The sequence below is a fragment of the Gymnoscopelus microlampas genome (assembly GCF_963454915.1).
Source record: "Gymnoscopelus microlampas genome assembly, chromosome: 24".
NCBI classification, from domain to species: domain Eukaryota; kingdom Metazoa; phylum Chordata; class Actinopteri; order Myctophiformes; family Myctophidae; genus Gymnoscopelus; species Gymnoscopelus microlampas.
This window is the reverse complement of record NC_139961.1, coordinates 2,256,396-2,268,611: the sequence shown is the minus strand read 5'-3', so window position 1 is coordinate 2,268,611 and position 12,216 is coordinate 2,256,396. Positions and strand designations below refer to the sequence as shown.

The 12,216-nt window shown below is 41.2% G+C and overlaps 1 protein-coding gene across 1 annotated transcript in view; it reads right to left on the bottom strand.

The window, feature by feature from the left end:
• Nucleotides 1-7,341, bottom strand: part of LOC311041047 (low-density lipoprotein receptor-related protein 5-like protein) — a gene marked incomplete at its 3' end in the record, with an annotated part of 31,636 nt that extends 24,295 nt beyond the window's left edge. The window contains exons 1-2 of the mRNA XM_084051483.1: nucleotides 7,169-7,341; nucleotides 354-386 (exon numbers count right to left, since the gene is read on the bottom strand). Of these exons, the coding sequence (XP_083907609.1) occupies nucleotides 354-386; nucleotides 7,169-7,211 (76 nt within the window). The 5' untranslated portion in view covers nucleotides 7,212-7,341. The remainder of the gene's footprint in view (nucleotides 1-353; nucleotides 387-7,168) is intronic.
• Between the last annotated feature and the right edge of the window lie 4,875 nt (nucleotides 7,342-12,216).

Below are 12,216 nucleotides of genomic sequence, written 5' to 3'. Positions count from 1 at the left end.
ATTTTCAGATGGGAGTCCACATCCAAATACATATCATTTTGGGGGTCCTTGGCACACAGAAGCTTGAGAACTACTGATTTAGAAGGCATTTGTAGAATGGGCTTCAGGTCTTAATGGCTTAATACGCTCATAAATGTAACATATTGATCCATAAATAACCTTATCAATGTAAACTTGTTGATCACCATGTTTAAAAAGGTTGGGATGTGTTTCCTCTCTTTGTCAAACACACAACTGACACAGTGAAGCTGCTGTATTTACTGACTCACCTTTTATTCACTTTAAATACAAATATCTACATATTTCACTGGTTACAATATGAGAGTTTTAGACAGACAGACAGACAGACAGACCTGTTGTGTTGTGTGTTGGTTCATTCTGGAGAGCTGAGGAGAAACATAAAAAACTAAATGAGCTTCAGTGTAACAGCTGGTTGGTTGTTGTGGTTTATCTGTTGAAATACAAGACAAGATGTCCTTTGTTTCTCCTGTTTGCTGCTATTTATTAGACATTCACAGGGTGGGAATGAGGAACTATCATTTATATCAGAATAAATAACAATGACAATCAATAGTTTGTTGTAAACTAACAGGTTGGTTGTCATTTAGTGATTTGGTCACACAGACCTTCATCACTAACAAACTAATATAATTATCCTTCAAACTCAGCTGGCTGTGGAACACGCCTGACAAGTTGTCCAATAACATGAGAGAAGTTTTCAGGAGGTCAAGTGGCCTCAAGAAAAGGACATTTGTGCTGCAGAGCTCCCTGTGAGAGCTAAGAGTGACTACAATCAATCAAACTTTATTAAGGACACATGGTCCATAGCACATAAAAAAACATACAATACACAAACAACAGAGGCAGACATAGTCCACATTAAAATCACAGATTCATATACAGGCTTACACGCCAATGGTTCCACAGTTTAGAAACAAACCTGACCGAGCTAAATAAAGGGTTATTCAGGATTAAAATGATGCTGTTGGCAGAATCAGACAGCCTACACATACATTTGTACATGAGGTTCCGCAGCACTGCGGAGCAGGTGGGTACACCGATACTAAGGAACATTTGGCTTGCACTGCTGCATGGTGGCACTTTAAGCAGCATTCTCATACCATCATTATAAGATACATTGAGTTTCTGCATACTGCTCTTTCTGTAGCGCCGCCACAAGTGGGCAGTATACATAGGTGTACAAAAAGCTTTAAATAGTGTGGACTTCACAGAAGCTGAACACATACTAAACCTACGAACAAGCATGTTGGCTTGTGCACATAACATTCTACGTTGTCTGTAGATGTCCCTATCATCAGATAGGTCATTTGTCAAATAATGGCCTAAGTACTTAACCTCATCACAAACCTTAAGGGCAGTACCAGACAGAAGAAAGACAGGAAATTACAGTTTACTGTCTTCTCTACTTCTTATAATCATGATATTACTCTTCTTTGCATTGTATATAATATCACAGTCTGAGCCATATTGAGAGCAGACCCACAGTAACTGTTGAAGGCCAGCACTATATGGACAGAGGATTACCAAATCATCTGCATACATCAGGTGGTTGATTATTTTGTTACCAACCCGTCACCCTGTATCACAGCTGCTCAGCTGCTTAGATAGGTCATCCATATATAAATTAAAGAGCAAAGGAGAAAGAATACTTCCCTGTCTGACTCCATTATTTACTACGAGATGAGCAGAAATACAGTTACCCCATCTAATACACATGGTCTGATGTGCGTACCAGAAAACCAGGATTCTTATTAAAAATGTAGGGACCCCTCTGTTCTGTAATTTTTTGAACAGCTTTTCGTGATTAACACGATCAAAGGCTTTAGACAAATCAATAAAACATGTAAAAATTGTGGTATTTTGTCCGCTATATAAATCTAAAATTTCCTTTAAGGCAAATATACACATATCTGTGCTATGTTTAGGTTTAAAACCAAACTGGTTGTCAGAGGTCAGGAGGAACCTCTCCAATTTGTTCATTATAGTTCTCTCTAAGACCTTAGATAAAATACTAGCCAGGGCTATTGGTCGGTAGATATCTGAGCTGTTCAATTTCCCAGATGTGTCTTTAATGATAGGCACTAATAAAACAGATAAAAGGGACTTTGGTAAAACACCATGAACTAAAAACCTAGTGAAACAGATAGCAAGTAAGGGACACAGTTTTCTGCCTGCATACTTTAAATGCTCAGCAGATATCTTGTCCATACCACACGCTTTATTGTCTTTCAGCATCCTGACTGCATCATACACTTCTAGTGAGGGGATAGTCACAGCCTCATCATTATTAGCAATGTTTCCCACTACGAAGGAGTTGCTTTGCACGCAATTGAACAGTTCATAATAATGTTTCTGCCACAACTGAGCAATCTCCTCAGGGCCAGTTACACCATCAATATTTGTTGGTAAAGATGTTTTACAGTTATTCAGTACTTTGATTTCTTTCCAGAAGTCATTTGAGTCATGGTTTTGTAACTTATTTGCCAGAGAGTCAGCCCTCATGGTATTTTCGTTTCTTTTAATGAAACGCAGAGCATATTTAAAATGTGCATTTGCCCTTTTTTTTTGTTCAAATAAAGGACCATGTTTTTGTCTGCCTGACTCAACCCAGGCTTTGAAAGCCCTTCTTGCCTCAGCATGCAGTTCACCCACATACTCATTCCACCCTGGCAAGCTTGTACATCTTGGTCCTGTGTTTATACAGAGGCCTGCTGGACATAAGGAGGGACTCTACAATGCGGTCATACATTGTACATAGCTCAATGCTATGTTGAGGATTCTTACAGTTAACATCACTGCACACAGCAGCATCTCTTGGCAGTTCAATGCTAATCAACAAGGTGTTAGACTGAATATGGTACTCAGTAATGTCCTCCTCACTTAAGTTAGACCAGTCAATCTTGCCAGCACTCATGTTACTGTCCACAGGCAACAGTGTAGGTACCTGACCCATATTTATAGAAAAAGAAAAAGGATCTGTAAATTATCTGTAATGGCAAACTCATAACATATTCTCATATTATGTATGGCATCATGTGCATCAGCTTAACATATGCAGTGATCCAACCAAGAGGTTGTGTGCCACGCCTCACTGATGTAACTGTAGCTGTCATCAGGCAACAACAGCTTACTAAAGATAATCAAGCCACTGTCAGAGCAGAACTGCTTTAAGTGTTTGGCAAATGAGGAGTTGACATCAGAAATATCTGCATTCATGTCTCCCACTACATATATGCATGTGGACGAATTGTCCTCTATAAAAGACATAACACAGGCCAATCTGTTAAGATATTCATCTTCATTGAGTGAGCATTCATAAGGTGTATATATATTCAAAATTGTGAACTTTTTATCACCACAATTGAATTCAATGCCTATGGCCCAGTCAACATCCAGTCTCACCACATTAACCAGCTGGTCATACTTTTTATTCCATAAAATGGCAACCCCTCCAGGTATTCTACCACAAAGTATTTTATTACTTAAGTCAGTAGTAGATTCCCCTGCCCCATAAAAGTCTGTATGCAGTGAATTTAGTCTCTCCAGGTCCTGCTTGGCTAAAAATGTATCTTGAACACAGAGTACATCGCAGGTTTCCAGTATTTTTTCAACCACAAAACGGCGTGATTTATCTGCTTCACTGTGCCCAACACGCACGCGAGTCCTCGCGCATTGTATGATACAACAGGTACGTTCATTTAGATTGAATCGACCGGACCCCCGCGACTGTTGCTCTCATGTAGAGCTACAGGTGTAATGACAGTCACAGAACGCTGCTGCTGCAGATCAGCCCCCCCACCCCTTCCTGATCCGCGGGCCGCGCTGTCACTGTTGACTCTATCAGCAACATATCAGCAACTTCGTTGCATTCAGCAGTGACCTGAAATGAGCTGAATCTATTGCGGGTCGAGTCCATTTTAAGACATGTCACAGGTTTGCCTAACTTTTCAGACATATGAGAACATAAAGTATCAGCCTCAAGATGAGGGGAGAATCGAATACACTCACCAACTTGGTCTTCACCACTGTAATGTTGCTCGCTGTGCCAGTACCAATAATTCCCTTTTTCTTCTGCTGGTCTCGTTTCGGTCGAGCCTGCATAGCGCCGGGTTTTGGCTGCATGGCCGAGTTGGGTTTGGGCCCAGGGAGCTTACGCCTCCCTCTCTCCACAATAGTGCTCCATGCTGGGGACTTTTGGTCGTGGGCTAGTGTCTTCATTTTGACGGTAATAAAGTTGAGAAGCTCGTCCTCAACTATGACTTGACCATCAGCCGTTTTGTAAATTGTGGGTTTTAAGTGAGGACAGACAGCACCTCCAGCTCGCACCGTGTCCGCCATCACGCCCTACAAATTTAACCCTACAAAGTTAACATGTACTTTGATGTCACCCTAGAGTTCAACACTCACTGATGAAGACAATGAGCAAGATAATTATTACATATAATAATAATGAATTGCATTTCATGGCGCTTTTCTAAGTACTCAAACTTACTCAAAGCGCTCTTACAATGGTTCATTCATTCATTCAGGGAGGGGACATACATAATATAACATGTGTGGATGTGTTTCACAGCAATCAGACGCTGCGTTCATGATTTGCAGCATTTTGTGCAATCTTCTGTGTGCCAATCCTACAAACTTTGGAAGCCAATCGTAGTCAATCCATAATTTGTACAGATTTGCTTGAGGTGTGGACAAAATGTGCAATTAAGTAATATCAGTAAATGTGCTTTGCAAAAATCTGCCTCCTGGTGGCGCTATAACAGGCCGATGTGAAACCTTTGGGGCAGAGGTTCTTCCTGCCGATCGGTCCAATGGTGCCAGAGATTAGCTGCTCACAGACACACACGGATGGACAGGGGCGAAATCTTAGTTATCCGTCCGTCCGTCCTGGTGAAGATAATACATGGAACCTCACTGCTTTCTCGCAACATCAGCAGCACCACTGCTGCTGTGATTCACTGTTAGTGTCTCATTCACCTCCTAAACCCCTCACAGCACCAGTATACACATGCACCCTCCCTCAATAACTAAACAAAACAAAACAATCGATAAACTAGAAAAAGTGCTCCTCGGAATCGGAGCACAGGTCTCCGCCAGGTCAGGTAGGTTAGTTTGGCCTCCTGATGGCGCTATAATAGGCCAATTTGAAAAGGGTGCCATTTCTTCCTATGCCGTGCACGGCAATTGGACACTGCATTCATGATTTGAGGCATTTTGTTCTAAAATTGTGTTTTGCTACAGTAAATTTGACCTGCTGGTGGCGCTATAACAGGCCAATGTTAAAAGGGTGGCATTTCTTCCTCAACATAGTGTGAATGTGCGTGGAAAGTTTCATCGCAATCAGACGCTGCGTTCATGATTTGCGGAATTTTGTTCAAAAAAAGGCACTACTGCAAACTTTAGTTGTTAATCTTAGCCAATCAGGATGGAATATGAGCAAACAGATGCGTCTTGATCATATGACTATAGAGCTTATGTGTACCGATTTGCGTGAAATTTGGATAAAATGAGAATGAAATAATATAAAAAAATGTGTTTTACATAAGTCGGCCCCTTGGTGGCGCTATAAAAGGCAGATGTGAAAAATGCAGGGCAAAGGTTTTTCCTTGACCTCTAGGGAGTGCGCATACAAAGTTTTATACAGATCGGTGCAGTTATGGGTAAAAACACGAATCGGCCTGTTATAGCGCCACCATGAGGCTGATTTAAAAAAATTGAAGTGGCATTTCTTCCTGGGCATAGTGAAAATGTCCGTGCAGAATGTCAGGGTAATAACATGCTAAACGGAGCACTTTGGAACTTTGGCAGTCATTTTTAGCCAATCAGGATGGAATATGAAAAATCTGAAATACCAGTTTGATATAATGACTATAGAGATACTGTATACCGATTTGCGTAATGTTTGAACAAGATCTGTAGGAGTACTGTAAAAAAAAATGTGTTTTGGAAAAAGCGGCCTCCAGGTGGCGCTATAACAGGCCCCTGTGAAAAAAATTGGGGCAAAGGTTCTGAATTGGCATCCAGGGAGTGTGTGTGCACAGTTTCACTGCAATCAAGCCAACGGTGTCGGAGATTAGCTGTTCACAGACGGACGGACACACGGACGGACGGACAGACAGGGTTCAAAACATATTCTCTTGCCATGCCTCTCAGCCTGGCGGAGACAATAATTAATAAAACCCAACAATGCAGCAGCAGCACCCATTGAACTGGACATATGATGATGAGTATAAACGAAAGAACAACCTTATATACAGGTACATGGGCTATATGAATATATACACACACACACACACACACACACACACACACACACACACACACACACACACACACACACACACACACACACACACACACACACACACACACACGTAACCAATGAGCACCATTCAATCCCCCATATCAATGAGGGGGAGGAGACATTCACAGGACAAAACACCACATAGGGAAATACGCAACACACATATGACCATATAGGGTCATAACATCACAACAAGTCAAAACAAACAGCTTCCATGGCGTCCATGATGATGACAATATGCTCTAAATACATATCTGTAACAGTGACAATAATCACCACCTGTCCTCTGTACAGACCACCTTCACAACACATAGACCACCTGTCCTCTGTACAGACCACCTTCACAACACATAGACCACCTGTCCTCTGTACAGACCACCTTCACAACACATAGACCACCTGTCCTCTGTACAGACCACCTTCACAACACATAGACCACCTGTCCTCTGTACAGACCACATAGGCATACGGTGTGTCGGTACCTTTATGTAAGCCTCATCATGGCAGCCAAAAAAAAAGAAAAAAAATCACTTCACTTCACGTGTCTCTCTCTCTCACACACACACACACACACACACACACACACACACACACACACACACACACACACACACACACACACACACACACACACACACACACACACACACACACACACACACAGACAGACAGACAGACAGACAGACAGACAGACAGACAGACAGACAGACAGACAGACACACACACACACACACAGTAAAGCATACAGTGCTCAATGGTACTCATGGTTGTCTTAGCTTTGTGCCTCAGTGTGTTTTACATCCACATCAACCAACAAGTGTCATTAAAACAGAGTCTTACCTGAGCTCCAGAGAAGGAGGAAAAATATCCCTGTTTTATCCATGTCTGGATTCACTCACACTGGATTCTCAACTGGAACTTCACTGATCAACACTTGATGTCCTGAACAGCACTGATCAACACTTGATGTCCTGAACAGCACTGATCAACACTTGATGTCCTGAACAGCACTGGTCAACACTTGATGTCCTGAACAGCAATGATCGACGATCGCTGTCGTCCGTGTCTTTATGTGAGACACGTCAGCTCTCCTTATCTGATCATCACGTGGTTTCTCTGGAAAGTGGCAGCGCTCTTGATGACAGGAAGCTCAACCACAACCTGCCCTACATACGACAGAGGAGCACATAGGCATCAAAATGGAGCTGAACTCTGCAGGTGACAAAATGGAGGACCACTGAACTCTGCAGGTGATAAAATGGAGGACCACTGAAATCTGCAGGTTACAAAATGGAGGACCACTGAACTCTGCAGGTTACAAAATGGAGGACCACTGAACTCTGCAGGTTACAAAATGGAGGACCACTGAACTCTACAGGTTACAAAATGGAGGACCACTGAACTCTACAGGTGACACAATGGAGGATGTGTTGGATGGACTTGTATCGCACCATGTGACTGCTTCTGACCAAACATGTCCTTGATGAGTACATCATGTTCCAAATATAAATGAATAAATCCATGAATAAATATGCAAGAGGCTGTAGGAAAAGGAATATGTATCCTTCAGGTATTAGATCATTTGTATTAATTTATCAATATAGTGTCACAGGGGAAAGAGAAAATATAAATACATAGAATATTAAGTGAGTTTGGTAGAATATACGTAATAATTACATGTATTTATTTATTACTTTTTTTACTTACTTACTCACTCACAGACTTAATTACTTACTTACTTCTGACACAGTTGTCTAGCAGCCTGGGAGCCTTGCAGCCTTGCATTATGAAATCATGGCAGCAAGTTTTCAAAGTCAGAGCCTACTTTAGAATATGGATGTTCATAACATGTATCATTGTATTGATACATGTTGATTTCTACACACTATAGCCTCATTTTAACATAAAAAAGAACAAATCTATGTTATCTTCAGGTTACTGTTATTTACCTGTAGAGATAGTGGGCCCTATTTTAGGCTGAAGTTGCTATACCCGCTATTTGGGGATTCAGCATGGCACAAGGGGCGTTCCAGTGCAAAAGTTGCTATCTTCCAACACCAGCCTTATCCCTAAAACACCTGCGCTACCCGTTACATTATGCATACAGTAGGTATGGTTTGGGCGTTACATTAATAAAATCAATCACCGTGCCAGATGACATTGCCTTTATGATCAGGCTGTGTAAGCCATTATCCCCAGTGCAATCTTACGCTCTCTCCCTCTCTGCCCATGGAATAGCGAAGAGCAGTCCGACGTTGCCTTGGACTAAAATGATATATTATTATATATGTTGTATTACATATTATACACAGAATCATCACTCACAGAACTTTAAATTACAGCATTCACTTGTGTTCTGGATTAATTCAACTGAATGGTCTGGTGTGGTTATAGCAAACGCAGATCAAACAACATTTGATTTGTCTTTCATAAGCTTAACTGGCAACTGCTGATAAAAACACAGTTTATTGACATAAGAATTAACAGTCATCATCATCATCATAACCTTTATTTCAACTCGGAATACAGTTGAGGGGCAGACCCTCATTTTCAATGTAGCCGAGATAGAACAATTTTATCCACAGAGACACAAATATACAATTCCATGTCAAATATATTAAATTAAATAACAGAAGACAAAGAATACTCAAAAATACTCAAAATATTTACCAGAACTAAAACAGATACATAAGAAGATTAATTAAAGCAGTTACAGTCTGAAATAAAAGTGTTGGAAACCATTGCCCTAAATTGACCCAAGGAAGGCAGTGATCTAATTTTTAGGGACTTCTGGAGCTCATTCCAAGTAGATGGAGCACTAACAGAAAATGTTGCTTTGCCAGGCTCTGTATGAGCAAATGGAACCTTAAGTGTTAGGAAATCACTTGAGCGGGTCTGGTAGGAGCTAGGGTTCTGCTCCAACATGCCACAAATATAAGGCGGGAGCATACCTGAGATGGCTTTAAAAATGAAGAGATACCAGTGTTTATCACGCCTCTCAGAGAGGGAGGATAAGCTAGCGTTCCCATAAAGGGTGCAGTGATGGGTGCCATAACTGTCACCAGTTACCCATCTTAAGGCAGAGTGGTATACTGTATCAAGGCGCTTTAAAATTGATGGCGCAGCAGTCCTATAAATAGTGTCCCCATAATCCAGGACAGACAGAAAAGTGGCTTCAATAATGTTTTTTTTACACGAAATAGGAAAGCATGCTTTATTTCTATAAAGAAAGCCCATTTTTTGTCTAAGTTTTGTGACCAGGTTGTCTACATGAAGTTTAAATGATAATTTCTCATCGAGCCATATTCCAAGGTACTTATATTCTACGACTCTCTCAATTGAAGAGCCACTCGAAGAGGTTATGTCTAAGTTGTCATGGTTGGAGTTTCTGGCCCTAGTGAATATCATAAACTTAGTTTTCTTGGAATTCAAAACCAGCCTAAGCTCAACCAGGGCTTCCTGGAGGACATTGAAGGCAAGCTGCAACTTCCTATTGGCAAGTTGGGCTGTCTTGGCAATACAATATATGACCGTGTCATCAGCATAAAGATGTGCATAGCAGTCATTAAGGGAAGAAATTATATTATTGATATATAAAGTAAAAAGAACGGGGCCTAAGATGGAGCCTTGGGGGACACCCATGGAGACCGGACGGAACTCAGACTGAGTGCTCCCAGATTTGACAGATTGGTGTCTATTCAGTAGATCATTTTGAAACCAGTTGGAGGCTGACTCGCTAAACCCAATGTTGTGCAGTTTCTGTAGTAGTATATTGTGGTTGACGGTGTCGAAAGCCTTGGATAAATCAACAAAGAGCGCGGTGCAATGTAGTTTATTGTCCAGTGCAGATAAAATGGTGTTGGTGACTAGAGTAACGGCTGTTATAGTGCTATGGTTGGCTCTGAAACCAGATTGATTTATATCTAAGATTGAGAAGTGTGAGAGAAATGATTTCAGCTGTGAGTTTACAAGGGATTCCAAGATTTTCGCAAGACAGGGTAATTTTGATATTGGTCTGTAATTATTTAGATCTTGCTTATCTCCACCTTTGTGAAGTGGCAGGATATGAGCTAGTTTCCAGGTATATGGGAAGCAACTGGTTCTGACAGAAAGATTAAAGATATGTGTAATGTGTGGTGCGATGAGAGGTGCTGCTGTTAATAAAAAGAATGGGTCTAATTTATCCTCTCCAGTCGAGGTTTTAAGATTAATTTTAAGCAGAGCTTCCAAAACAACGGAGGTAGAGAAGGGCTGAATGGAAAACGGATCTGTCGTGTTATTTCTAGAATTGCTAACATTAGTGGAGAGTGGAGGTCCATTGAAAGTGTTGTTAAATAAGTGCCCAGCATCTGCAAAATGCAAATTAAAAGCAGAACAAACTTCCAAGGAGTCTGATAGTACACCGTTATTGACAGTGACTTGCGCGGGTAGTGTGGAAGAGGAGTTATTATTGAGTGAATTCACTGCTTTCCAGAATTTTATTGGATTTCCCTGTGCACATGTAATTAAATTTAAAAAATAGTTTGACTTAGCCTGTCTCAGAGAGGAGGTGCACTTATTCCTAATTTGCCGAAAGCAGGCCCAATGAGCTTGGTCTCCCGAGCGCCTAGCACGCGACCAAGCTCTGTTCCTCTCATTAAAAAGAGCAGCTAGAGCAGGTGAGAACCAGGGGGTAACTTTATCTTTAATTCTCATCCTCTTAAATGGAGCATGAGCATCCACAACAGAGACAAAGGTGAGTGAGAAAAAAATCTAGTGCCAAATCAACATCCGTAAAAGTGGAAGTTAAAAATAGGTTACTATTTAAAATGTCTGATAAGAATGCGTCCTCATTAAAATGCTTAAAATTTCTCTTTAGGATGACCTGCGATTTGGTTCGTAGCAAACGGGCATCTCTTATGCATCCCACTGGGCAATGGTCGCTAACACCCAGCTCGAAGACCCCACAAGCAGAGAACTTGTCAGCTCTATTTGTAAAAATAAGGTCAATCAGGGTAGATTTTGAGCTATCAAGCAGATTTGGCCTAGTGGTTTCTAGGACTAGCTGTGATAAATTTAAGTCACTGGCAACCTCCTTGAGGTGCAAAGAAGCTATATCCAGCCAATTCTGGTTTATGTCCCCCAAAACCAGAATTTCCTCATCAGAGTGCATGGAGAGCATGCTGGCAAGGGTGTCAATGGTACCTGGGGCTGCAGACGGGGGTCTGTAGATACCCACAACAATGAGTGAAGATGTTCCATACTGAACCTTTACAGAAAGCCATTCAAAGCACCTGGGATGAGAGACAGATTTTAAAACAGTGGAAGTGAGATTAGATTTTATGTAGATACACACCCCACCGCATCTACCAAGTCTGTCTGCTCTAAATAAATTATAATTTAAGAGAGCCACTTTGGAGTCACAAGTACTCTTTTTGAGCCAAGTTTCACTTAAAACCAGGATGTCAGGGTTAGTCTGTTTGACCAGTAAAACTATAAAATCAAAGTTGTGCACTAGACTCCTAATATTGAGATGTATTATCCCAAGCCCTTTTCGATTCTTAAAAGTCAATTTGGTAAATGGTGTGACTGGAATGGGAATGGAAATGTTGATAGATGGCTGCAGGGGAATTTCAATTAGATTGGAGACCCCACTGTGAAGATTACTGTGACTAGATGGTTGTCTAGTAGTAATAACTACAGGAATGGACATGGGAAAGAATGGAGATTGACAGTGTGAAAGACAGGTGGATTTCGGGGGGGCAGAGATATGACATAAAACGGCAGGATCCTCATGGTTAGGACTAGAAACTGCAGAGGGAGGTATAAAGGTTGGATCGTGCCGTGCTACATATCAATTAAAAGCAAAAGCAATGTATTTTATACAATTGACACGCAATTGTAAAGTG